Source organism: Stenella coeruleoalba, assembly GCF_951394435.1.
Source record: "Stenella coeruleoalba genome assembly, chromosome: 14".
Taxonomy (NCBI): domain Eukaryota; kingdom Metazoa; phylum Chordata; class Mammalia; order Artiodactyla; family Delphinidae; genus Stenella; species Stenella coeruleoalba.
Genome location: NC_137160.1, coordinates 47514760 through 47542563, shown reverse-complemented (window position 1 = coordinate 47542563; position 27804 = coordinate 47514760). Strand labels below are relative to the sequence as shown.

Sequence of the window (27804 nt, the reverse complement as noted above, 5' to 3'; positions counted from 1 at the left end):
ATAACAAAGCACCCGACCTAACACTGAGCAGTAACAGAACTGTTCAGAAGGAGGGTCGACATCCTTATCCTTTAGTGGGTTTGGGTCTCAACAATGGCCTCAGCTTTTAGGCCTCTTTTTAATGTTTGACACAGAAAATTTTAAAATAGAAAAATTTCGTTTTAATACCGCCTCGCCCCAACACGTGTGTTTCACACAGACCTTATTTTTTAAACAGAGTTTATTGTATTTAATACATTATAAAATTTGAAAAATTGTAGGAAAGCAGCAGACTCAAACTGGAGCAACTCTAACAAGTAATAATTCTGGCCCCTTTGCAAAACTGATCGGTTTAAAAACAAAGTCATGTTCACATCTGTGAGGCGGACAAAAAAGTGTGACTTCTGTACAAACTACATTTAAAATTTCATGTCTAACGTCTTTCGAATGCAGTGTGCTCGTGAGAGTTGTTTTTGAAGTCCTGCCCAGTCCCCCGTCTAAAGAGAGACATGAAACTTCCATATGCAAAGAAATGCGATTCTAAGTGTTCTTGTTTTTTTTAAAAAGGAAAAAGAAGGACAAAGGAAAAAGAAAGAATGGATGGCTGTTGGCAATGGAAACTGTAAGGAGATGCGTCCTCACTCGTGGCTTGTTTATTGGTCAGAGGCCTTGGGAGGCCCAGGACACTTCACGGCCATCACAGCACCAACTGTAGCTACCACCTTTTTTTCTTTTTTTGCATTTCCTACCTTTTGACATATATATATATATTTATATATTTTTTACACCTTGAGGATATCACTATTCCAATTGTTCCCATATGAATACAGGTGTGGTCTCTATTGGATATAAATGTGTCTTTTATTCAATTTTAGGTCCAGGACTTGGTTTGCTGTCCCAACTGCACATAAATGTCCCTTTCTTGTTTGCATTATTTGTTGTGTATGTTTTCTCCTTTTTGCATAAGAAATATGTCCACTTAGTCCAGAGGCTCTTGCTTTATCCGGATGACAGAGGGTCCACGGGGCGTCCGCCTCAGTTCCCGCCGCAGGACGTATTCGCTGAACTGAGATGAGTCCACTCCTCCCCCACAGGAGCCCACGATTTCAAATCCTCTTTGCTGCAACCTCTCAAGGACCTGTGAGGGACCGATACAAGCAGGCAGTTAGGGGTGAGCTAGGTCCTTTGGCCACATAAACAGCTCAAAGACTGTCCCCAAGTTTGAGATCATGTGCAGCTCTGGTTCATCTTATCCAGCCCTTAAATCTGTTTCTCTGCTTTCAAACAAAACTCTGGATTACAGGGCAGGAGGGAGCGAGCAAACGTTTTTAATACCTAAAATGTTCCTTCACACGCTAGCTTTACACATGCCAAGTTCATTTACTCATTACAACCACCTTGCATAATGGGTGGAGTTAGTCCATTTGACAGATGAGAAAACTGAGGCTCACTCCTAGTAAGTGATGGAATTGGGTTTCCAACTTAGGTCTCTTTGGCCTCAAATCCCATGTTTTTTGCAATGTGCAACTCCACCTTCTCTGCCGAAAGAGAGGGTTCACATTTCAAAGCTCACTGACCACTAACATATATTCGATGAGATGATAAAGACTATGGAGAGACAGTGATATTATCTGAATTTACTCCATCGGTGAATCAGCCTCAACTCATTCACTCTTGACTGGGCCATTGTTCAAATTTCCTGAAACTGAGTTAATATATTTCAGCTTGAAAGACTGATGCAATTTCAACAGCAGAAGAAATGGACTATTAAAGACAGTCGAGGTTTATCTACAGCTTTTCAAGTTTGTGGCTTTTGAAATAGTTCTGTTGCCTTGAGTGTATCCAGGGAGGCAAGAATAAATGCAATGGTTGTATATGATCTGTATTAGAAAACATATCCAAAAATAAAGATGTTCTAAACTTCTCATACAAACATAACCCATATAATCTCTGATTTTGAAATCAAATACCTAATGCCAGAAAGATCCCTGGGTTTGTCACTACTTGTCTGACACTCTTGAATGCAGGAAACATTTCCTGCAACTCTTAGATACGCAGAAATACAGGAAACTGATCTAGAGCATTCTGTTTATTTAGGAATCCAACAAATATTAGACTTGCAAATGTTCCCTGCCAGGATTCTGGATGTAATTAAATTATATCTACACCACTCTAAAGGCAAGATGACTCAATCATAACTTTAGAAAAAATGCCTGGCTCAAATTTTTAAAATTTTTGGAACAAAGTGAAATGTTACCAAATAACTCTCAAAATGTAATTACAGTGAATCCTTACTATGTCTTTTTTTGAATTATTATTTTTTGGTTGGCTACTTTTGCATGTAATATAATCTATTTTGCAAAAAAGCTAACTAGATGAGATGGGAAAGCAAGAGTATGCATTCTAAAAATTAAAACCTCAAATGGTGGCAAATTTTTAAAAAAAAAGTCCTTATGGGAACAAAATGAACACTCTTCCCTGCAGTGTCTACTTCTATACATAAATTCACAATGCATATGCACACCAGGCAGCAGAAGGACGCTATGAAGAAAACAATCTCTAAGTTCAGAATCAAGCACATTAAGATGTGCTTTGGTGGCAGGTGAGTAAAAAGGTGAACAGGGCTTCCCTGGTGGCGCAGCGGTTGAGAGTCCGCCTGCCGATGCAGGGGACGCGGGTTCGTGCCCCGGTCCGGGAAGATCCCACATGCCGCGGAGCGGCTGGGCCCGTGAGCCATGGCCGCTGAGCCTGCGCGTCCGGAGCCTGTGCTCCACAACTGGAGAGGCCACGACAGTGAGAGGCCGCAACAGTGAGAGGCCCGCGTACCTCAAGAAACAAAAACAAAAACAAAAAGGTGAACAGCTCGCTCTCAGGAGATTTCCCCAGGAATGTAGCTTGTCAGCAAGAAGCACCCCAGCCTGCTTGGCCAAACCACTGCCTTGGAAAGGATTTTTTTTACCTTGATCAGGAGAGAAATTACAAAGGTAGAGAAAGCTGAAGAATAAAGAACTTAACTCATACCGTTTGTCTTTCAGTGTTGTTAGGTCGCTAAATTGCTAATATAAGGAAGTCCCTAAGCTTCCTCCCCAGAGGGTCTAATATGCATATGATAATTATTCAATATGATCCAATGTTACCTTGAAGATGGTAAAGCTTATTCCAGTGTAATGCAGATAGCTTATGCTTCTTGACCGTTCCTTTTTAAGCCACAACTCATTAATAGCAAAGTTCCTTAAAGTTAGTGATCATTTGGGAATATTAAAATCACTTGGGTAGCTCTCAGGGCTCCTGTGCCTTATCCCAAAGCCTCTGAACGCCTAGAGGATGGTGCCTGCCCTCTAGATGGGGCAGGAGCTCGCATGGCCATGTCACATGACGAAGTTAATCCAGATGGAAATCCACATCTGATCAGACTCGAATGACTGGGAAACGTGTCAGGCTTGTGAATTTCTGATAGTTATTCAGTGGCCCTAGGGATGGGGCCCTAGAGAAGCAATGAAATGCTGTCTAGAGAGAGCTGGGGGAGGAGGGCAAAGGCTTTCAGGGCTCTAGAGGCTTTTCTAAATCGCTGAGGCCCCGCTCAGGAACTGCACAGGGCGGTCCAGGGTGCGACTCCGGGCCTGCACAGCCCAGGTGCCACCCGCTGCCTGCTGGGGTGTGTGCCTTCCTCTGGCATGCCCAGGGCTCAGTGTCTGCCAGTTTCCTGCTACTCTGCTCTCAGACACCTGATCACAAAACTTTAAAATGATAAATAGCTGTGAAACCATCCTCAAGAGGCAGAATGGTAGAGTGGGTGCTTCTAGTCTTGGAGTTTGGGGAGAGGTTTTGTTGGCTCAATACTGAATAAAGCCATGGACCCGTTCCAACTAAAAAGACAGAGAAAAGCCCCCAAACCCTGACTCCATTGACTTCAAATCGTTTTGAATCACACAGACCTGGAGTCAAGACCCAGGTGTGCTTCCTTTTTCTCATCAGCAAGACAGGGAATTTACAGTGCTTACCTGTTAGGGTTGGTGTAAGAAGACAAGCACGGACAACGCTTGGCCCAGGGCTGGCACGCGTCAGTTACGACGGTGACCACAATCACCATCATCTAAGGCACGTGGCCCCTCACACCTTGTCAACCAAACTTCTGAATTCTGCCCTTAAGTCTTCTTCTCCCATAAACTTCTCTATCTCAGAAAATACTAATTCCATTCACCCAGTTCCTCCATCAAAAATCTTAGTCATCTTTGCTTCTGTCCCACAACCCAGAGCCATTGTCAGAAAACCTTGTCAGCTCTACATTCAAGCTATTCAGGGCAGTCCAGTGGTTAGGACTCTGCGCTCTCACTGCCAAGGGCCCGGGGTTCAATCCCTGGACAGGGAACTAAGGTCCCCCAAGCTGTGTGGTGCCTCCAAAACAAAAAACAAACAAACAAAATTACTTTGGAACTTCCCTGCCAGTCCAGTGGCTAAGACTCCGTGCTGCCACTGCAGGGGGCACGGGTTCAATCCCTGGTCGGGGAACTAAAATCCCGCATGCCGCGTAGTGCAGCCAAAAAAAAAAAAAAAAGATATTCAGAGTCGGAAACTTCTCAATTATTGCTTAGACCAGCTTTCTAACTGGTCCCCTTGCTCCCCCTGGTTTCCACCTGTTGCTGGAATATTCACTTTCAAATACGAGTTACAACGTGTCAGTCTCTTGCTCAAATGGCTTTCCATTTGACTCATACAAGCAAGGAAACCAAACCCCAAAGAAACCAAAACAAAGAATCCCAGAGCTCTTCCCACCCTCTGTGGGGCACTCCACCATCTGTCCCTGGGGGGACTCTGCACTACCCACCCCACCTTTACTCGCTTAAAGCCACGCTGGCTTTCCTGATACTCCTCAGTATGTCAAGCACGTGCTCCTACCCTGGGGGCTTCAGAACTCGCTGCTCCCCCTGCCAGGATACCCTGCCCTAGGCATCCTCTTCTCACTACCTGCCCATCATTTAGGTTGGTTATTGTTTGCACCCTCCCACCCCCATTCCCATAATATAAGTCCCTCTTTTCCATGAAAAGAGGGCTCTTGTCTGTTTTCTTCCCTTCTGTATCTCCGGTGTTCATACCAGCACCTGGCACACAGTAGATGTTCAATAAATGTGGAATGACTGAATGACTGCTGTAGAGGGGTGAACAGTTTACGTCCCCCAACCATGTGAGGGTTCTCCAGCTCTCTGGAGGAAAGGTACCACATGAAGGCAAGATAACAGCATTAAGAGCAACATTCGATGCCACACAGTGTGTGACGACACTATACCTGGACTGAGTTGAGGTGACAGTAGCCATTCAGTGGAAATCTGATGACGTGTGTTGAGTCGTGATTCCAGCCTGCATTGACGGAGTTACACATCACGTCGCCGATCTCTGGAAACACTTCTTCTATCAAGGATTTGTCACCGCTGAGCGTGATCCTTTCTCCGAGGTCTGGGGCAACACGTACCACGAGGCACTCACAGGGCCTAGAAAAGCGACCGGTTTCTCTGTCCTGTTTCCATCTTTCCATCTCCAACAACATGGGCTGAAGCTGAAAATATTTTGCCTCTTCATATAACAAAGTGTAGTCCTGAAAAAAAAAAAAAAAGGTATTTCACAGTGTAAAATGCAAACTTAAGGTGCCAAAAATGTCCACATATGAGAGGTGAATTTTTCACCCGTTACTTCAATAATCAAATCTGGGTGTAAATTTTTCACTTATATAACACTTTTGTACAAACTCAATTTGCATTCATTCATTCATTCATTCAGTGATTATAATAGAAGCTAAGGGTATTAAGGGGCAGGTGGGACCCTTCTAAGTGCTTTCATGAAATCCCCATAATTGCCCAGTGACTTGGGAACCATGTTTTATTCCCATTTTGCAGATGAGAAAACTAGGATGTGAAAGGATTCACCAAGACTTTTCTCTTTTTGTAGAAAAATGCCTTTGGGTGTTTACAGTTTGTGTCCGTGAGAATCCGCTTTATGGCCGCTGGATGGAACGCCTACATGGGTCGAGGCGGGGGAAGCATAGCTGTGCACCATTCACCAGGAGCCTGTGCTCCTTGTCACCTTCAGTGGCAGCTCCAGAACGTCTCACAGGAGGGGGAGGGGCAGGGCCATGGCGGAGGTGGGGCTGGAAAGCAGGTGGATGGGCACCTGGAGGGCACGCATGCTGTTTTTACCTAAACTTGCGGGATGGGTGATGGTTTGGGGGAGGCTGATGGAGGACGCACTGCCCTCCACCAGCCCTCAGTGCCCCCATCACAAAGTGAGAGAGGCAAACAAAGTGAGAGAGCCTCAGGCCTGGGCTCCTGAAAGACAGATGTGCAGGAAAAGAAACTAGTCCACTTCTGAAAACGCAGTCACCCAGTCTTCGGGCGTGGTTTCTTTTTCTCTTGTCTTAAAAGAAATCTATTAAAACACACACAAGCCACTGAATGGGAGGACAAAAGAGGATGACGGGGAGGCAGCAGCTTAGGAAGAATGTTATCAAGCAGGTCAATATTATGTCTAAATGTAGCTATGGCCACAATCATCTCTGGCTGTGAGGTACGTGGACACTTGTCCAGACACGCTGGTTGAGAACATTTTAATCAACCGACACGCATTTCGCCTTCCTTCCACGGGCTGGAGCTGGCAGGCGGTGCCCCGTGCCTGCAGGAGAGCCAATGCCTGAGCCCAGGGCTCGAGGGCCGCCAGAGGCCTCGGGACGGAGCATAGGAGGGCACGACTTCAGGAGAGCTGCTTTATTTGGCACTTTGCTTTCTCTTGCAGATCAACAGCTGGAGCATTATTCAAGGCTTCCACAGAAAACAGAGTTGGAGGGGCAAGAAAGTATGAGTGGGTCCCTCACTGGATCGTCTACCTTCCATGCTGAGAAACTCGGGCCAGGTGTAAGACAAGACCTGGACGCTGGTCAGCAGAAGGGGCTGCTGCTTTACTCTGTCGTCTCCTAGCACCCCCATCACTACAGGAGCCTGGCTCCCTGCAGGAGAGCAGCCCACTGCTCCCATCATCTCATTTCACCTGCTTCGCCTCCTGTCTCACAGGAGATACTGCTCGGTTTGAGGTGTTGAGAACCAAGCTGCAGTGTGGTCGCTCTGAGGGCAGAACCGAGCCCCCAGACCAGCCCAGCCTGAGGGTAGGAGTGAGGGAACTGCAGGTTCCTCCTGGTCAACCTGGGGACCCCACTACCGTGCCCTGGTCATCTTTGAAGTCCACCAACTGTGACATACTGACCTTAATATCTTACTCATCAAGATGACAGCTCTCAAGGAGATTTAAACAGTATTGAGAGTTACACAATACTACTGCTTTTTATTCTCCTGTGAGATTTAATTACAAATTTTAGCATGAAAAAGAATCTGGACTCCAGTGAAAAACATGCCATCAAGTCTTCAGATCTTAAAACTGCTCACAGCAGTCTTCTTGACCAACCTTGACCCTTGGAGTCATGGAGGAATCCTTTCTAATGTCACTGAGTAGTGATCATTCAGCCTCTGACTGAATGCTTCCAGAGGTGGGAAGCTTACTATTTAACAAGGCACAGTATTTACTTTGTTTGAAGCTGTGATTGTTGTAAATGTCTTTGTTAGAATGACCTGAATTTCCTGTAACTTCAACTTATTTGTTCTTAATTCTGCACTCTGGGGTTTCAGTGATCTTAATCTTTGACGTGTTAACCCTTCAAACATTTGAAGACAACTGTTATGTCTAAATATTATTCAGGCTGAAAATACACAATCGTTTCAGCTCCCTTTTATTTGTTATGACTTCGAAGTTCTTCAACATCTAGTATGTACAGCTGACCCTTGAACAACACGGGTTTGAACTACACGGGTCCACTTACATGTGGACTTCTTTCACTAAATAGGTACCACAGTGCGACATGATCTGCAGTTGGTTGAATCCGCAGATGTGTAACTGCAGACACAGAGGGCCGATTAAATCATATGCAGATTTTCAACTGCGAGGAGGGTTGCCCCCCCAATCCTTGCATTGTTCATGGGTCAACTGTACTTGAATTTGTCAACATGCTGCCTAAAACCCAATCCAGAATGGAACCTAACATTTCAGATGTGATCTCGTGAGTGCACTGCACCACCTTTGCTTGGCTGGACACTGTAACTGCTATGAATGCAGTCTGTATTAGTTCTCTGTTGCTGCTGTAATAATTAGCACAGGTTTAGTAGCTTAAAACAATATGAACTTATTCTCCTGTAGTTCTGGGAATCAGAAGTCCAAGATGAATCACTAAGGCTGTTTATTCTGGAAGCTCTAGGGGAGAATCCATTTCCTTGCCTTTTCCAGCTTCCAGAGGCTGCTTGCACCACTTGGCGTCTGGTCCTGCATCACTCCCCGCTCTGCTACCGTTGTCACATCTCCTCCTCTTACTCTGACCCTTTCCCCTCCTTCTTTCACTTGTAAGGATCCTTTGAGTATGTTGGGTCCACCTGGATTATCCAGGATAATCCCCCCATCTCAAGATCCTTCATCTAGTCACATCTGCAAAGTCCCTTTTGCTGTGTGAGGTGACACAGTTATAGCTTTCAGGAGTTAGGACATGGACGTCTTTGGGGGGCATTACTCTGCCCACCACCTGGCATAAGGTCATATTAGCGAAAGCTGGCATCCCCACAGTCCCATTGCTCTATTCACATTCTGCTTGTTCCGCTTACAGTGAAATCCCTACACCTTTTCCACAAAGCTGCTATGGAGCTAGGTCTGCCTCATTCAGCTTTTGTGAAAAATTTTAAGTCCTCCATTATTTATCCCTCTTTAAATTACATACTGTAGGTTCTGAGTTCGTTCCAAGGTACTGAGAAAATTCAAATTCTTTCACCCATGTTCTCGGTCTCCCTCTCGTTTTTGTGTCATTTTGAACTGGGTGTCCTGTTTCTATGTGTGAATCATTTCTAAAAGTACTGAGAGGACAGGGCTACATACAGGGCTTTGTTCAGGCTGACAGTCAGCTAATAAATTAAGTCTCTGGATTCTGGCTGCCACCTGGTTATACAATCTGTAATCCAGCCCATAACTGTGGCATTTGTTAGAGTCTTGTTGAAATACTGTGTGTTTGGGTGGGACTCCAGGGGAAAGGCTGGAGGTCTGGGAGGGGCTCCAAGTCACCATACTGCCAGCTAGTCCCCTTAACTGTTTAGGGCTCCAGTGTACTTACCTGTCAAGCGAGTGGAATCAATCGCATTCAAGTTGCTTCCAGCCCCGCTACTGTATGAGCCTGTGTCCGTGCAAACACCCTGATCTACCAGTTTGTCTACCATAACCCCGAAGTAACGAGACTAACAGGGCCTGGGTTACAAGTCCCCCCTACGCTGACTCTGACCTTCTCCTTCTTTCCTCTCAGTTCACAAAGCAAGTGTGTAATAATCCACTGTGAAGTCCGCCATGGACTGAGCCCCTCCCTACATAATGTTGTTCACAGCTATCATTAGCCGCTCTTGGAAGAAGAGGGGAACACTGGCCTTATCAGCCCTTTGGCCCTGCTCAGGGCGGCTCAAGGACCCTGCTAGTTAGGGGTCAGTAAAGTGAAGGATTAAAAGGGCTCTCCCGAAGGTCATCCTGCACCTGGGACGTCATCTCACAGGCCTAGCCTTGAACTACCTCACGCTGCCAGGTGTTCTTTTACTGTCTCTTGACTCTCCTGGCTCCACTTCTTCCTTTACCGCCGCACCATCTGGTCTGCAGGACGGGGCCGCCGTCTGCGCTAGGGAGGGAGGGCTGGAGAACAGCTGAGCGCGTGCGCTTGGCGTGGCCATTGGCTCCCCACTCTGACTCGCCTCCCAGCATCGTCCTCCACCGGCCCGAGCACCAGAAGGGTCACCCTGCAACCATTTTCTGCACAGCTAAGCTCACGCTGGCTGTTCTTTTCATGGTAGGCTCCTTTACATCCGTCCTTCTCTGCTTCCTAACGCCCGCCTCCCGTCTCATCCGAGAACTCCCTACAGAACAGACTCAGTCTCCACGGCCACTCTCTCCAGAAGCCTCATCCTCCTTTCCTTCCTCAGTCAGGATCATATAATTTTACTGTCTACATTTCACGTTGTTTAGGGTTTATCCTGTTTCCTTTTAGGTTTTCTGGCCTTGTGCTCATCTCTTCTGGTATCTCAATCTTTTGAAGTCTTTTTCCCTGAAGACTCAGTTCCTATCTGAAGACGCCCGCCTTCCTTTCATTGGCTTTTTACAAACTCTAGACGACCCAGCCTCTTGTTCCCAAGGGACGAGGTGGAAATGGGCAGGCGTTTACGGGGCTGAAGCAGGTTTGGCCCCAGTTCTTCTTTTGAAGGAAGTGAATCCAAAGCATCCGTGTCTGCTTTCAGCAAAGCAAGTCCAGAATGTTCTAGTAGCCATTACTCTTCTCTGCTCCCACGCTGACTTTACCTTCTCTCGTTAAGACAGCATCCACCCCATCTCTTGCTTAGCCTCATATTCAGTAAAAGATAGGTTATTCACAGACGTATTATCCTGTTTAAACAATTTAACATCCTAGAATACATATTTTTAAAATAAAAAAGATTTTTTTTTTGAGATTTGCAATAATTCTGAGAGGCAGAAAGATCAAGATCTCATTTTACAGGTGAATACATTGGGCTTCCCTGAGACCTTGGAGAGAAGTACACGGAACAGGAAGGTAAATGTGCGTGGACTCCAAAAGGCAGATGGGCCGTTTTTCCAAAGCTTATTTCTTGATTAAATATTTGAATTCAGAAGACATTTTCCATACAGGGAGGAAAGTGATAAACACAGTGTTGGTTTCCTACTGCTGCTGTCAGAAATTACCACAAATTTGGTGGTGTAAAACAGCACAAATTTATTCTCTTGCAGTTCTGGAGGTCAGAAGTCTGAAACGGGTCTCACAGAACAAAGACGGGGTATTGGCAGAGCTGCCTCTTTTTCTGGAGGTTCATGGGGAGAATCAGGTTCCTCGTGTTTTCCAGCTTCCGGGGCTGCCCACACATTCCTTGGCTTGTGGCTAACCATCACACCACTTCCTTCCTGATATCTTCTCTGACTCTGACCCTCCAGCCTTCCTCTTTCACTTCTAAGGACTCCCGTGGTTCTATTGGGTCCACCTGGGTTATCCTGGATAACCTCCCCATTTCCAAACCCTTAAACTTCATCACATCTGCAAGGTCCCTTTTGCCACGTAAGGTGACATTCACAGGTTCTGGGGATTGGGATGTGGACACCTTTGCGGGCCATTACTCAGCCTACCACACACGGCTTCTAGTTCCACAAAACCCTTGAAAGGCTTATTTCACGCCTAATGTACTTGAAGTTTCACAGGTCCTTCCACTCAAAAGGCAACTCAGCCACTCACTCATTCATTTTAAGACCTGTTTATGTGCAGCGGCCATGCTAGGTACCGTGGGCACAAAGAGGGTTTTTCTACGAGGAATGCATCCAACTCCTCCCTGGAGCTCTAGAAGCTCTTCTCCCACCCGCGCTCGGGACAGGGGGTCCTGCTCCCGGGTCTCTCTGGCCATGCTTGGTTCCCCAGAAGGCAGGGTATGTATGTATCTGGGCACCTGCAAAGAGGAGGCACCAAGAAAACGAGGGGAAATGAAAGGATTTTATATTTTACATTCCAACAGTAGCATCCATGTAGTAATCATAAACAGAAACAGATCCTTAGAAAACTTGGCTTTAAAAACGTGTTTTTTAGGGGGAGGTGGGCCATCACAGTTTTTTCAGTGTTTGAGGTTTGGGACCTCTAAGGTTCTTAATTTCCCTGGCTCTGTAACCCTCCTTTCCTCCCTCCTTTCCTTCCTTTTTTCCTTCCTTTCAATTTTCTTTTTTTAGAGCAGTTTTGTTCACAGCAAAACTGAGCAGAAGGTAGAGAGGTTTCCCATATGCCCCCTCCCCCCACCCATGCACAGCCTCCCTGGCTACCCATAGCCTCCACCAGACCGGTCCATTTGTTACAAACTATGAACTTACACTGACACATCATAACCGAAGTCCTCACGTTAGGGTTCACTCTCGCTGTTGAACGCTGTGTGGGTTTGGACAACTGTCTGATGACATGTATCCAGCATTATAATATCATACAAGGTAGTTTCACTGCCCTAAAACTCCTCTGTGCTCCGCCTGGTCTGCTCTCCCCGTCCCCAAACCCCTTCCTTTTCTTCAAAGCCCAGGAGGACTGGCCCACTCACTCCTTTTGCCCTGCTACCACTTGGTACTTCCGTCCAGGAGTCTTCTTCCCTGTTCAGCACCATCTGAACACCATCTTCCAGCCCCTCCCGACCACTCCTTTTCCTGGGCCAAGGATGCCCAGCCCTGATGGCTACTGAAGGTAACGTGAGAGGTGGCAAGGTGCCTTCTCTACCCGGCCACTGTCTCCACCCCCCACCTCTCTGACTCTCCCAGAGAAAAGCTAAAGTGTCCACAGGTGACAATGACAGGGTGCCGATGGCAGATCCATGTGCATCTGGAAGCCACACCCTGGCGCCGCAAGTCACCGGGTCACGAGGCTGCAGGAGTTAGGGCTGCTGTGCAGGTGTGGCGAGGGCCAGGGCTGGGATGCTATCTGACAGGGTGCCGAGGGCAGAGCCCAAGGCAGATCCATGAGCATCTGGAAGCCACACCCTGGCGTGTGGCCAGGGCTGGGATGCTATCTGACACGGCGCTGGCTGCTACCTCTGGTTACTGCAGCTTGTCCTGCCTCGGAGGGAGTGTCCTGGGGAGAGGGAGAGAAGTGGGCCTCGGCAGGCGTACCAGGAGCAACAGTCCCTCAGCAGGGACGCAAACTCTAGGCGGCAGAGCTGAGACCGTGGGCGGGGGCCGACATCCTGAGTGGGCACTCTCTCAGGTGCTAGGGAAGAAGAAACTTCCGGCGAGGGGGCGGGGGGGGAAGGTCTCCCCAGCTCAGCACTCTGCCTCCTCTGAGAAAGTTCGTTCCTCAGGAATGAGTACCTAGAAGACATGTCTGTGTTGCCGCAGCTGATTGGCTAAAGCACCAGCATCGGAGCCAAGTGGAGCCAATCAGATGGTCTCTCTGTGGAACCAAAAAAGGGGAGAGAGACCCTGGCATTGCTGGGGCAGAGCCAGGTTAAGGGCAGCAGTCTAGAAGCCCACAGACTCCCATAACCAAGGTCCTCAGAGCTGCCCTGGTGTTTCCACCCCTGAGAGAATGTTCCCACTAATTCTGTGAGATAAACGAGAATCCTTCCCATAAATCCTTCCTTCCTCTTTTCCTTAAGCTAGGACATTTTGCAATGTCTGGAGACATTGTTGGTTCTATAACTGGGAGGGGTTGGGTGCTACTGGCAGGTAGTGGGTAGAGGCCAGGGATGCTACTCAACATCCGACAATGCATGGGACAGCCCTACCACAACAATCATGTGGCTCAAAACGTTAATACTGTGAGCCGAGAAACTCTGAGCGAGACAGGAATCATTTTTGTTGCAACTACAGGAACACAGAACGTACCCTGATTGAATGGTCACTCCTAGTATCATTAGTGGTGACTCAAACACATGTGTTTGCTAATGTGACGTAATATGAAGTACCCAACATCACTGGGGATGTATTCTCACCAAAATAGTTAACTTAACCCTATCAAGTCTTTAGATACAAGTTGCAGTTTACAGGAAATGAGAGGTTAGCGTAATGAGCTCACATGACAAAGCAACCAGACAAATCCAGATGGGGGGACATTGTGTAGGGCAAGTGGCCTGCTCTCTTCAGCAAGTCAGCATCATATAAAAAGGGACTATGCTAGATAATAAAAGGAAGGGACATAAAATAACTAGGTTCATCGAGGTCTCAGATCAGACACCAGCTTGGAAAAACCACACAGAAGGGACTTTCCTGGTGGCTCAGTGGATAAGAATCTGCCTGCCAATGCAGGGCACAGGGGTTCAATCCCTGGTCCGGGAAGAACCCCCATGCCGCAGAGCAACTAAGCCCGTGCACCGCAACTACTGAGCCTGTGCTCTACAGCCTGTGAGCCGCAACTACTGAGCCTGCATGTCACAACTACTGCAGTCCGCACGCCTAGAGCCTGTGCTCAACAAGAGAAGCCACCACAATGAGAAGCCTGCGCACTGCAATGAAGAGTAGCCCCCACTCACCACTAGAGAAAGCCTGCGCGCAGCAACAAACACCCAATGCAGCCAAAAATAAAATAAAAAATAAAGAATCCCTGGATCAAAAAAAAAAACACACACAGAAAGGACATTCTGGGGGTCAACCAGGGAAATCTGAATATGGTTGCAGTATTAGAGGAAATAAAATTTTATTAAAATGGAAAGGTAGAGATATTGTCTGAAATAAGCATAGCAAAAAGACCCAGAAGCCTATGCACTAAAGTTTTAACATCGGCAATCTCTGAGTGGTGGGAATATACTGTTGAAACTTTTCTTTTTGCTTGTCTATTTTTCCAGGTTTCCTACAACGTACATATACTTCTTCTGAAATATTAAAAGGTTATTAGAAATAACTAATAGACTTTTGAACTTAAGCCAGGGAGAGGTAAGCTGGAGGCTGTCTGCTAGCAAATTTTTCTTTATCTAAGAAGGGGAGACATCTATCCAGAGACCACAAAAGATGTTAGCAACATGCAGGCACTTACCAAAGGGGTTCAGAATAGAAGCCTAGAGAGGGGTAATTTTGTGGTTCCCCATCAAAAAAGGAACCAAAGCTCTGGACTCCTGATGTGCTGGGAACTCCAACTGTGTGCATGCGTGTGTATATGGGTGTGTGCACCCACACACGCCCATGCATGCCTGGGAGTGAGCAGAAAATAGAGCAACAGTGAACAAATCAGTATAATTAGGGGTGAGGGGAAATGAAGGGAAGTTTTATTATTATCCATAATAAAACACGGCAGAGAAGTTCTACAATCACTTATCTAGAGAACAGATTCCAACGCCTTTCAGTGGGAGCAGCGCACAAGCAGCTGCCACTTAAGTGGTGTTCTGAAGTATGAAATTATCTAAATTGTTAAATGGGTATCTAGCTCAGACAGCACATTTGCAGAACGAGATTTTCAGGGTCGTAGGATGCTGTGATTTCAAGATTTCATGCATTTGCTCAACCCAGCATTAAATAGCTGGAGAGGGGAGCAGGTCATCAAGGAATGCTCTCCCTGCAAACCCAGTAAGAAAGATTCTCTCCACAAGCCAAATGCCGTGTCCCTTTTCCAAGGTCAGGAGATAAACTCTGCCAAGGAAGAAAGCACTATAGTGCTGCTCAGGGACGGGCAGACAGAGCCCATCTGTGTGCGCCCACGTTTGTGATTCGCACGGACTGCGGTGGATGCACCTCCATCATCACCTGTTCTTTGGCTGCTCTGCCAGGTTCCAGACTCCCTGTAATTTACAGCCTGTCTGTCACCCAGAGGTTCTGTGGGAAACATTGCAGGGCCCTGGGATACGTGAGTTTCATGTGACATGCTTTTTGTCTTTTTCCCCAAGTGTGGGCTACAGTTAAAACCTTAGGCAGTTAAAGGGTGTGTTCTGTGCTTAGAGTTGATGAACAGCAGGTCTTTCAGAGCTCTGGAATCCCAAGGGAGCACCAAAGGTACAGAGAAGCACCCATCCCAATCCTAGCCAGGGGTAGGGGGCTGGGGGTGGTGACTGGGTGAGTCCTCAAGGGATTGTCCTCTGGAATGGGCCACAGCTTATCTCCCATGCAGTTTTTCTCTCCCCAGCATCTAACCTGAATATTCTTGGAGGAAAAATAATGCCTGCCACATTTAAATGTCTTTAAAACACCTAGCTCTGTTTCTGGAACATACTGCAACTAAAAACAAATGGCTATTATCATTTTCTGACTGTAATTCCCCATAAATTGTTTTATATTCCCTGGAGTCTGCATCTCTTTTTTTTTTTTTTTTTTTGTGGTACGCGGGCCTCTCACTGTTGTGGCCTCTCCCGTTGCGGAGCACAGGATCCGGACGCGCAGGCTCAGCGGCCATGGCTCACGGGCCCAGCCGCTCCGCGGCATGTGGGATCTTCCCGGACCGGGTCACGAACCCGTGTCCCCTGCATCAGCAGGCGGACTCTCAACCACTGCGCCACCAGGGAAGCCCTGCATCTCTTTTAATCATGGAAATTATAAGTTAATATATTACCCTGACAAGTAGCTTAGGATGATGATATTACATACACACATGTTTTACAATTTCCATTTAGTCCTGTATGATTTTAAATGGAAGTGTAGTGCCTACTTATAGTTAGCTTCTGGTCTCCTATGATTCTTTTGACCTTTTTCGGCTGTGTTTAAATTAATTAATACTAAGTAATTATTACGTGTCCAGCACACAATGTCCTCTAGAAAAATCTAAAAATGATCCTGTTTGTGAGACTCTTACAAAGTAGTTAAAGGGTCAGGATATACATACAAAATATCCAAAGTTCAAATATAAGGAAGTATATGACCAGGTATGAATGAGAATCTGGTTTGAATGTGAGACTCACTTCATTCATTTACTCATCCATCCGTGTATTCATTCACTTATGACACAGATATTTACATGTTACTATGTGCAGGGCTGAGCTAGTGTGACAGACGCTGCTGGCTAGCTTCCCCAATAGCTATGCCCAACCCCTTAGCCTTTGCCCATTTCTCTCACTGTAGAGGTTGAAAAAGAAAAAAATTCACTTTTTCAGCCTCTTTTGCAGCTAGAGGAGGCTCAGTTCTAGCCAATGAGATATAAAGAGAACCTGGGAACCTTCTGACAAGGACAAAGTCTTGTGAGTTATAAGCCTTCTGTCCCCTTTTCCTGCCTTGAATGAGGATGTGATGCCTGGAGCTGTGGCAGTCACCTTAAGACCCTGAGGTGACAAGCATGAGGCCAGAATGTCAACACTGAGGATGACAAAACAAAAAGAGAGAGTCCTGTCCTTGATACCATCACTGAGCAGATACCACTGCTAACAGCCATGGACCTCTGATTTCTTATGTGAGAAAAATAAATCTCCATTGGTTTAAGGTGCTGTTGATTGGCTATTTCAACACTTGTAGCTGAAAGCATTTGCTAACATACAGCTGGGTACATAGCGCTAAACAACAGAGACAAATAATTACAAATACACTGTGTGTGACCACGGAGAAGCGGGGATACAGGCAAATCTAAGCTAGAGTAGGCACACGATGGCTTAGTGATGAATATGATGAGCCCTAAGTGACAAATTAAGGCCAGGGAAAGAGCAGCAGACAGAGTGGGCTGCTCTGAAGGGGAACAAGAAGATGGTGTGGCACATGTGTAGGTTAAGAGCCGGGTGAGGTAGGCAGGGGCCTTGTGCGCTCTGACGGGGATGTGCTGCTTTGCTCCATGAACAAGGAATGGGAAACTCCTGCAGAGTCTGAAGCAGGAGCAAGTCACTATACACGATGTGTTTTTAAAAGTGTCCCTTGGTGAGGGATGGGGTGGGAGATGGAGGAGTGGGAGAGAGAGGAGGGCATAACTATAAAAGGGCAACAGGAGGGATCCTGGCCATGATGGAAATGTTCTGTACCTTGACTGTGACAATGCTGACATCCCAGTTGTGAGGTTGTAGTATAATTTTGCAAGATGTTACACTGGGGGGGAACTGGGTAACACAGGATCTCTCCATTATTTCTTACAGCTGCATGAGAATCGACCATGATCTCAAAATAAAAAGTTTAATGGAGGGCTTCCCTGGTGGCGCAGTGGTTGAGAGTCCGCCTGCTGGTGCAGGGGACACAGGTTCGTGCCCCGGTCCGGGAAGATCCCACATGCCACGAAGCGGCTGGGCCCGTGAGCCATGGCCGCTGAGCCTGCGCGTCCAGAGCCTGTGCTCCACAATGGGAGAGGCCACAACAGTGAGAGGCCCGCGTACCGCAAAAAAAAAAAGAAAAAAAAGTTTAATGGAAAAAAGTGTCTCCTGGTTTCAACATGGAGAGTGGATGAGAAGAGGTAAGGGTGGGAGACGGGACACCAGTTATGAAGGGACCCTGAGTCATCCAGAGAGTTGCCGGGCCTTGGACTAGGGAGGGGGGATGAGAGGGGTGAATTGATTCGAGAAGTATCCGGAGGGTACTCTAGGCAGAGCCACCGATAGATGGATGTGGGAGGGTAGGGCCTGGAGCAGGACGGTGGATTCTGGCATTTTCACTGAGATGGATAGGACACAAGCGGAGAGGAGCGGGTTTCACGGTGCTGGCGGCGGGGAGGAGGCGGTGCCCCCCCCCCCCAGCTCCTGGGTGGGCAGCTCGTTTAAGGAGCCAGTGAACTATCCAGATCACTGTTCTGGGTGGGCGTCTGGAAATGCAATCACCTTCAAATAGGACTAAAGGTGAAATTTCTCTCCTCCACCCACTTTCCCACTCCTAGTGCCTTCCTTCTAGGAAAACACCAGAGAGGAAGGAAACCTTGGCTCTCATTCTTTCAGCCCTTTCTCTACTCGCCGATTGCTCTCCCAGCCCTAACCCGGGAGCCAACGCCTGCCACCCGAGGCGCCGGGTCTGATGAGAGGCTGGGGTCCCTGCCGAAGCCCCGCCCACGCGCAGCAGGCCTCTCCCCCTCCCCCACTCCTTCCTTCCCTTCTGTGCCCAGTGCAGGACTCAGCCCCGCTTCGCATGTCCACGTAGGGCCTCTGCCTGCTTTCTAGAAGACTTCCCTCCGAGCTCCCGTCCGCTGCAGCTGGTGTGCGAAGCGGCCGGCTGTCAACTCTGCAGCTGGGGGTCCCTGCAGCGAGGGCCCCGCTGTCTAAACCCGTCGGCTCGCTCTGCCCTCGTGTCTAAGCAGGTGGGTCCCCAGCCCTACACTGAGGGCTGGAGCCCGGAGAGTCCCCTGTGGCTTCTGCGGATGATGCTCGCAGATGAATGGCATGGCACGAGGGGAAGGCAGGAAGGGGTAAGTAGAGAGAAGAGTGTATACGTTGAAGAGCATCCTTGAACACCGTCTAGGAAGGCGCCGTATTAGAGACTCGCAATACGTTTTCCTTCCTGAGTTGGAAGAGACCATCCTTGGCAAAGTTGCCGACTTTTGCATTTAGGAGCCACGTTGCACAAACCAACTTCCAATGTCTGTAAACCCTGGAATCCTGCTCAGCACCGTGAGAGGCCCGCTCTGAGAGGCCCCCGGGAACCCCCAACTGGCTGGGGAGCAACAGAGTCACAAGAGTTCCTCCGATTCATTCCAGGGCTGCGGGGAACTGCACACACTCGTTACAGTTATTATTCTCTTATTTTTCTGCCAAATGTATATTGTTTTCATGTAAGTGAAATGCGTACATGATATGACCCTTCTACACTCTCTTTTCCATATGGCTAGTCATCCTTGGCCCATACCCTACAGGTCAAAGCCCTGAAGGAGAGGATGGATGAGAGCCCCCCCCGAACCCCTATTAATTTGGGATCTATTCTTCTAGATCTTTTTCTATCTATTTACACATACATACCCATAAGTTTTTACATAAATAGAAACCTACTATACATATTCTGCAACTTAATGCTTTCACTGAAAAAAATCTTGGTGATTTTTTCCCCCATACATCAACTAATCCATAGTATGAATAATGTATAATATTTGTAACCATCTGCCATTGTTGAACATTTTTTGTGTCCAATTTTTACTATTACAAATGTAATTATAATAAACATTCTGTGTACATATATTTTTGCATATTTATGTGTTACTTCTAGAAGATAAATTAATAGACATGGAATTGCTAAATGAAAACTAAATTAAAACTACCACTAAATTGTCCTCCAAAAATGTTTACTAGTTTTCACTCCCAACCACACTGTATGTTCCCCAATACTATCTATATATTACCAATTTTTTCATCTTTGCCAATCTGATGGATAAAAGGGGGTATCTCATTTAAGTTTTGTTTCTTTGATACTAGAGAGATTGAATATCTTTTCAAATGTTTATTGGCAATTTCTATTCTTTTCTTTGAGAAACTTTTGTTTACATTTTAAAATGTTTTCCATTGGGTTGCTTGAATGTTTCCTACAGATTTTTAGGAGCTCTTTTATGATGGATATTAATTTTTTGTTGCAAATATTTCAACTAGTCTGACACTTGTCTTTTATTTGTATATGGTGTCTTTAGTTCAACAATTTTTTTCTTTTTTTAAGGATGGCTTCTGGGTAGTAAGTCTTGCTTAAGTAGACTGCCTCATTGCCTGAAAATTATACTTTTGGAAATTCCTTTTTATTTTCTTCCAATACTTTTTATAGCTTTAATTTTTATGTTTATTCCTGGAATTTTGATGACCTTATGACAGAGATAGGGCTCTGGCTTTACATTTTTTCCAAAGGTCTTAGTGCCAATTGTCTCACTGCCAATTACAGACTATTCCTTTCTTTTCCCACCGATTTGAAATACCACCTTTATAATATATCAAATTCCTACATACACACACATCTGTCTCCAAACCCTGTTTTTCTCCATTGATCTATGTGTATAATTTAGCCCTATCAGGATCACACTTTCTAATCACTGTAGCGCTATAGTATGTTGTGATGTCTGGTAGGACACATCCACTATTGCCCACCATTACTATCACCACCAAATATTTTTTAGCTCTTCTTAAGCATTCTTTTCTTCTACACAAACTTTATAAATGGGCCATGTTTCCTTTAAAAAAATTGTGACTTAAATGGGTTTGCACTGAATGTATAAGTTAATTTGGGCATAGCTGACATCTTTACAATATTGAAGCTTCCCAACCAGGAACAGAGAATGTCTCTTCATGTATTCAATTCTTGTTTTAAACTTGTATGTAGAGATTTGCAGTTTTCTTAATCAGGCTTTGCATATTTCTTAAGTTTATTCCTGGGTGTTATAATTTTTGTTGTTACTGTTAGTGGTACATTTTCCCATTACATTTTATAATTGGCTTTTGCTCTTCTATTGGTAAGCTATTGATTTTACTATATTGACCCTGAATGTGGATGCTTTAATGAGTTCTTTATTAGTTGTAATAGTATTTAATTGATCCTTTAGAATCTTCTATTTAGAGAAGTATTAACAGTTGCAAAGATAACATTTTTGTATACACCCTTCTAATATTAACATTTTCTATTCGTTCTTGTCTAATTTCATTGCCTAGAGTTGCCAGCACCATGTAGGACTAACTTTAACACTTGTTAGTAACTTTAAAAGGGAACGCTTCTAAAATTTTACTGGTAAGTATAATTCTTCCTTTAAATTTCTGGGAGAAAAAGTCTTTATTAAGCTAAGGAGGTTTCCTTTTATTCTCTACCTAAGACTTGTCAGAAATAAGCTTTGAATTTAACCAACTTATTTTCAATCTATTAAAATGAGTTGTAATTCTATTCTTCACATAAAAGCTGTCCTCTTTCGGCCATGTAAAACTTTAATGACCATATACTCTATTTCATTAAGACAATATAACCATGTCAGAAACCTCTGATGCCATTAGAGTTGGTGTATGTTAAAGACGTAGAACTCGAAATATTTTTTGGAGCATATCAAAACAAAGCACGTATTTATGCTGTTGGTAATTTAATATGAATCCCTCACCTTGAAATCATCAGGAATGAGGAGTTTTGATGTTCGTAGAAAATTCAAGATATATCTGAACATCTGTCCATCTCTGTCAATGAAATAGTGCTGTTTGAGACTGTCCAAAACAATGGGCTCTGTACCATCAAAAAGTCTTCCGATTCTGTGATAGGAAAGAGGGAACAGTGAAGACAATTAGAATCAATTGTTCGGCCGCTAAGACTGAGAGCTACTGTTTTGTGTCACTGTCAAAGGTAGCACTTTTGAAGATGGCAGTCCGGGAAAATCACCCACTAAGTAGTTATGGCTCTCTGAGAAATACCGGCCCCTGCTTGATAAATATCTCAAGACCAGACAATTCAAAATAGTCTCAGCCTTTCTCAAGTAAATTCTATTATTCAATGTCTTTTACCTGTAAAGAAGATGTCCTGACATGGTGATTATGGCTAAGTGCTTTCATTGTAATGGAAGATCATGTCTTTCCCTCTGTGTTACTTAAAACAACCCTCTCTGCCATTATAATATATATATATATATACATATATATACATATATACACATATAAATGTATATATATAATTGCTCCAAAGCGTATTTTAAACAGATTCTACAAAATAAGCAATTTTGTTTTTAAGAAGTCTGTTTTCTGAGCTTTCCCTACCCACGACTCCCAAATTTTCTAAAAATAAAGCAATGCCTATATGCTAACATCTACATTTAATTATAAAAAACAATAATTGAGAATATCACTCATCTAAGAGAATATGTTTTCCATTAACAATATGCAGTCTAGTTTCCTAGGTCTCAGCAAAAATCATCTGTAACAGCCAGGAATCGTTATAAAATATAAACATTTGACCACCCAAAAAGTATGACCTAGTGCTGAAACATAAGTGGCTATGGGTAATTTTTAAAAACAGGAATCTATAATATGTTTTTCCTCTTTACAGTAAACATTTGAAAAGTGTGCTACAGTTAAAGTATTTTGTATCCATTATCATTTATCTCTTTAAGGAAGGCTGAAACTATACACTTCAGTATACACTCAGTTAATAGAAAGCAGTCACATCTATAGTATGAACAGGTAGAGTGTTGGCTAATGACAAATAAATATCCTGTATCAGAAAATAGAATTTACACACTTGAAATCTCTTCCTTTGCCAAGAGGTGCATTTGATTTTCATGAACAGTGTAGGCAGGAAAATGGTTCCATTTTTTAAGAAAAGATTTTGTAGAACTCATGACAAGTCTCTCTCTGATTTGGAACACCACTTGATTGCTTTGATGATGATTTTGATTTGAAGATGATTTTGAAATTTTCTAATCTTATTGTTGAAATGGGACAGATGTAATGGTAAATCGACAATTCCATCCCTCTTAAAATACAACAAACCAACCAACAAATAGGAAAGCTGCTCCCTTCCCTCCCCAAAAAGAAAGACTTGTGAATCTGTTTCAATAACAATCTTTGAAAGATAATTAGAAAACTCATGTCCTACCTGAAGGTAGTAAGCGCAAAGAAGAAAGCAACTAATTAGTCAGATCGTATTTTTAAAACTCAATGTGTTTCTCTCAACTACTATTTTCATCCAACTTTCCACGAACTGAGGGTGATCATCCAGGGTGTAGGTTACAACCATCCTGGGATTCTTGCACCACATGCTACCTTGTCATTCATTTCTCATAAACACATCAATCAAATGGTAGACTATAGAAAGAAGAGGCAGCGAAACTAAAACACATTTTGTCACGCATTTATACGGTTTCCAGGACAGTTTGGTGCAGGATGGGAAAGAATAAGACTTCTTTGCCTATGATGAAAACATTCTACTCTTCACTGTTAATGATAAATTTACAGTTGACAGGGGAAGAAAAGGGAACTATATTTATTAAGTGTTTTCCAGATAACTTACACTCACCTAAGCACTTTATGTATGCAACAAATCCATTATCCTCCTTTAAGATGAAGAAATAGGCTCAAAATGATGAGTAACTTGCCCAACTAGTTAAGTAGCATTGGGGGATTTGGGCACAGTCTGTTTGATCTTAAAGGGGCCTCCCTACAATGATTGGAATGAAAAGAATTACCACTGCTGAATGAAAGCTTTCGGTCTAGAGTTTTCATTTCTACCTCACATTTGTTCAGCAAGAGTTTTATAATGAAATCCAAGCGTGTACACTGATTATTTTTGTGGCCTGAAGTAAATTAATATCAAAGATTACAAGTCACTTCACTAATGAGATGAAAAGTAAATATTTTATTCTTAAATAAATCCCAGGCTTTTAATTTTTAAATACTCAATTTCAAAATCTAGACTTGGAAGGTCGCCAGCACAGAATGAGTGATTAAATAAATCTTCACGGGCTTTCCTGGTGGCGCAGTGGTTGTAAGTCTGCCTGCCGATGCAGGGGGACACGGGCTTGTGCCCCGGTCCGGGAAGATCCCACATGGCTGGGCCCGTGAGCCATGGCCGCTGGGCCTGCGCGTCCGGAGCCTGTGCTCCGCAACGGGAGAGGCCACAACAGTGAGAGGCTCGCGTACCGCAATAAACAAACAAACAAACAAACAAACAAATAAATAAATAAAATAAATCTTCACGGAGTGAATGGGTAAAGCAGTGACTGAGTGAGGAGGCGAATGAGGCTCCGCCAGTTACTAGCTGTAATCTGGGTAAATCAACTTCTCTGCGTCTCCATTTCTTTTATAAAGGTACCCTTTTTCTCAGGGTTGATGAAAAATACTGAAAGAGTCATGGCACGCTCAAAAAGAACACAGCAAAAGCAAGTACCCCAAAGGAGCAAACGAAAACTACAATGTCTACGAAAACAGTTCTTAGAAGCCTGCGGGCACTGTAGGGAACAGGACTGAAGGAGTAAAAGGAAGAATCTTGGCTTAAGTGTACTGATACAGAGCTTTCCAAGACAGGAGAAACGTGTTGTGTAAGCGGCTTTTAGGATACCATCAAAACAAAACAAACAAAACCCACCTCCAGCAGACACGGGAAACTGCGCATAGTTGCAATCAGAAGCGCCTTCAGATCTGACTTGGATGACGTAGGAAAAGAGGCAAAGGAAAGAGGAGGGAAATCTGAAAGGAGACCCAGCGCGGGTGGGGTGGGGGTGGGGGGCAGGGAGGTGACTGCGACCTCTGGGCGAGGCAGTGGGAAAAATGGAGCCTGTAGGTGGAATCATTCAAGCCGAAAGGGGGTGAGAAGCTGGAAGGACTGGACTCCCCGCGTTAGATGAGAAACCCACCGAAGCCCCGGAACCTGCGTTGGTCCGGAACCTTCGCTTCGAGCTTGCGCCAGGCTGGGGAGGGCGCGCTCTGCGGACCAGAAGGTGGGAAGGGCGTGGCCTGAAATTGGTGGGAAAACCCTCCCGCCTTCTGCGCGGGGCGGAAGGAGCTGGAGAAGAGGAGGACGGCGGGATCGGGAAGGAAGAACCCGTGGCCACATGAATGCACATTCCTGGCTGCGGTGAAAGGCCCCTGGGAGAAGAAAGAGTCCCTGCGTTTGGGTCAACAAAGGTTTGAAGTAATAAAAAGAGACACTGCTGCAGATTTTTGCTAACTTTAAAAAGAGGAGGTTTTGAATTTGTGAAAACAATGCGGAAAGACAGGGTGGTGCCAGTGATCGTAAAATGGGGTCCTGGGTCTGTTTCGAGATTGAATGTGCTGTGGAAAAGCATTGTTTGGCTAAGCAAATAGAGGGGAACATCGACACAGGCTGTATTTCTTGTGGACATATGAATGGAGTTACAAATCAACTGCAGTGACTTGTAAACTCTGGTGCCTGAAAACTATGTGGAACTGATTATTTGCTAACCTTGGAGAACATTCCTGTTTTTCAACTGACCAAGACCAAGCTTGCTACGGATGATGTACAGCTGCTTTTTTTTTTTTTAACACTCATTGAACCAAGTGGCAATGCAGGGAAAAACTTCCTTCCACAAGTTTAGTTTTTTGACATGTATTTTTTAACATTCTACTTTGGACAGTTTCAAACTTTATGCCAAAGCAGAGAAAATAATATAATGAACCCCCATGTGTCCACCCAGCTTCTAAAGCTATCAATTCTTGTCCAGTCTTGTTTCACCTGTACCTCTATGCCTCCCTCTCCCCCTCTGGAGTTTCTAAGTAAATTGCAAACACACTTTTTTTTTTTTTTTTTGCGGTACGCGGGCCTCTCACTGTTGTGGCCTCTCCCGTTGCGGAGCACAGGCTCCGGACGCGCAGGCTCAGCGGCCATGGCTCACGGGCCCAGCTGCTCCACAGCATGTGGGATCTTCCCGGACCAGGGCACGAACCCGTGTCCCCTGAATCGGCAGGCGGACTCTCAACCACTGCGCCACCAGGGAAGCCCCCATACTATCATTTTTATCTGCAAATATTTCATTAATTAAAAGAATTATAAAGGTTCACTAAAAAAATGCATTAACAGATATTAAAATACATTCCTCTTTTTTGCTTTTTAGTATTAACTCTGTTGACTACTTTTGTTTATGGTGGAAATAATGCAGCCCAAATCTCCAAGGAAATTAAGCTCCTTTTGGTGGAAAGTTAGTCTGCTTCCTCACTGTGGCTCCCCCTCTCCCTGGCATTAAAGAATGGTCTTAAATAAAAGAGAATATAGGGATAGGACCTGACTTACCTGACTTAGTGTGAATCAATCACTGAGAATTTTTTCTTGTGTAGTCATTCATTTAGAGGACCTGGTTTCTCTAATTTACCGTGACTCAGTTCCTTAAGAATTTCTCTTTCCTTTTTTATTGTGTAGTCATTCAGTTATTCATCCATTCTTTCCACCAATATTCACTCAACCTGGCCATGTGAAATACAGGGGACGCAGTGGAGAATAAGCCACACTCTTGACTTTTGTGGAATTTAACAGTCTGTGGGGCTGGGAATTGCAGGTCAAGTGCAGTGTGATTGAGTGCGCCAGTGGGTATGCAGAGTGGGCTATGGCAGTACACAGGGAAGAAAAAGAAAGTCCACTGGAGAACCTGAATGATATGCAGAAGTTGCCCAAGTACAGGGGTGGGAGGTAAGGTTAGATAAGAAAGGAGAGGGGTAGGGAAGATACAAAGGCTTGAAGCTGGAAAAAAACAGACATGTGATTACTCTCCACTGGGGCCAACTGAAAAATGAGGCTGGGGCAGCAGAAATCAGCTTAAGTCAGATCACAAAGAGCTGTGTAAGCCAGGTCAAGGAGTTTGGATTTGGTTCTGAGGGCGATGGGAACTGATGTCAGGCTACGCTCTCAGCGATGTTAAGGAGAAGAGCTCCTTTAGAAGTGAGACAATCAAAACACTGAAATCACAGCTCCTCACAGATGCAGCTTGTAACTTATCCAAGTCCTGCCTCCTTTGCTTTGCTTTCGACTGTGTCATTTGTATAGAGCAGTGCTTCTTAACCCTGGCTGCACAATGGAATCACCTGGGGACCTTTTAAAAAATACAGATGCCCAGTGCCACATATTCTGATGTAATTATTGGTCGGGCTTGGGACCCAAGCATCTGCATCTCTTAAAAAGCTCCCCAAGGAAGTCTAATGAACAGCTGAGTTGAGAACCAGTGCAAAGGCGGATGAGCAGAGACACTAGAGAGGAGCAAGTCGACGTCGTTGACTGGAGATGCTCTCAGTTAGTCATTCTGTCACTCTGAACTGTCACAGCACTTTTTCTTAAATAGCCAACCACACTTTTAGAGGTGACAATCTCCAGGATGGCCTAGATCAACGTCCCGTTTTACAAATGGAGAAATGTAATGCTCTAGGATGCACAGCTGGCCAGACAGACAGCTGGCTGTAAACCCTCCATGCTGCCCCTGGGGGGATGGGCAGAAGACGGTCACATTGAAGCCCATGGAGGACACCCTCCCACGAGTCCACCAATCAGTAGCATGTTACTTTTCTTAAAAATCTGATTTACAGAGTACTTTTCTATTGAATAATTTTGTTTTCAGACGCACTTGTGGCTTCATACTTTTTCATGTCTACTAACTCAAGTTAGTAGATTGCCAACCAATTTTCTGTCCTAATATATATACCTAAGGAAGATGGTGAATGAGGTAGAGGGCTGGGTGAAGGTGTGTGTGTTTGTGTTGTGCAGTTGCGTGTGCGTGTGTGTGTGTGTGTGTGTCTGTGTTTGTAGGTGTGGGTACACAAACGAGAGGTATGTGGGGAGCTGTCACTGTAGTGGAACCTGGACTCGGAACAGCAGGGAAGGAAGGAGATGGGGACAGAAAAGTCAGCATTGCAACCAGTGGGTCCCCTTCCCTCCTTTCTGCTGAGATGGGAGAGGAAGGATACAAAATGGGTGGAAGGGAAGAGAAGTGCTAGGTTGATATCT

At 45.1% G+C, this 27804-nt stretch overlaps 1 protein-coding gene across 1 annotated transcript in view; it reads right to left on the bottom strand.

The window, feature by feature from the left end:
- Window positions 1-262: 262 nt before the first annotated feature.
- The window catches only part of KCTD1 (potassium channel tetramerization domain containing 1), a gene marked incomplete at its 5' end in the record, with an annotated part of 44207 nt that continues 16665 nt past the window's right edge, over window positions 263-27804 (bottom strand). The window contains 3 exons of the mRNA XM_079942451.1: window positions 263-1117; window positions 5264-5569; window positions 21476-21620. Of these exons, the coding sequence (XP_079798577.1) occupies window positions 959-1117; window positions 5264-5569; window positions 21476-21620 (610 nt within the window). The 3' untranslated portion in view covers window positions 263-958. The remainder of the gene's footprint in view (window positions 1118-5263; window positions 5570-21475; window positions 21621-27804) is intronic.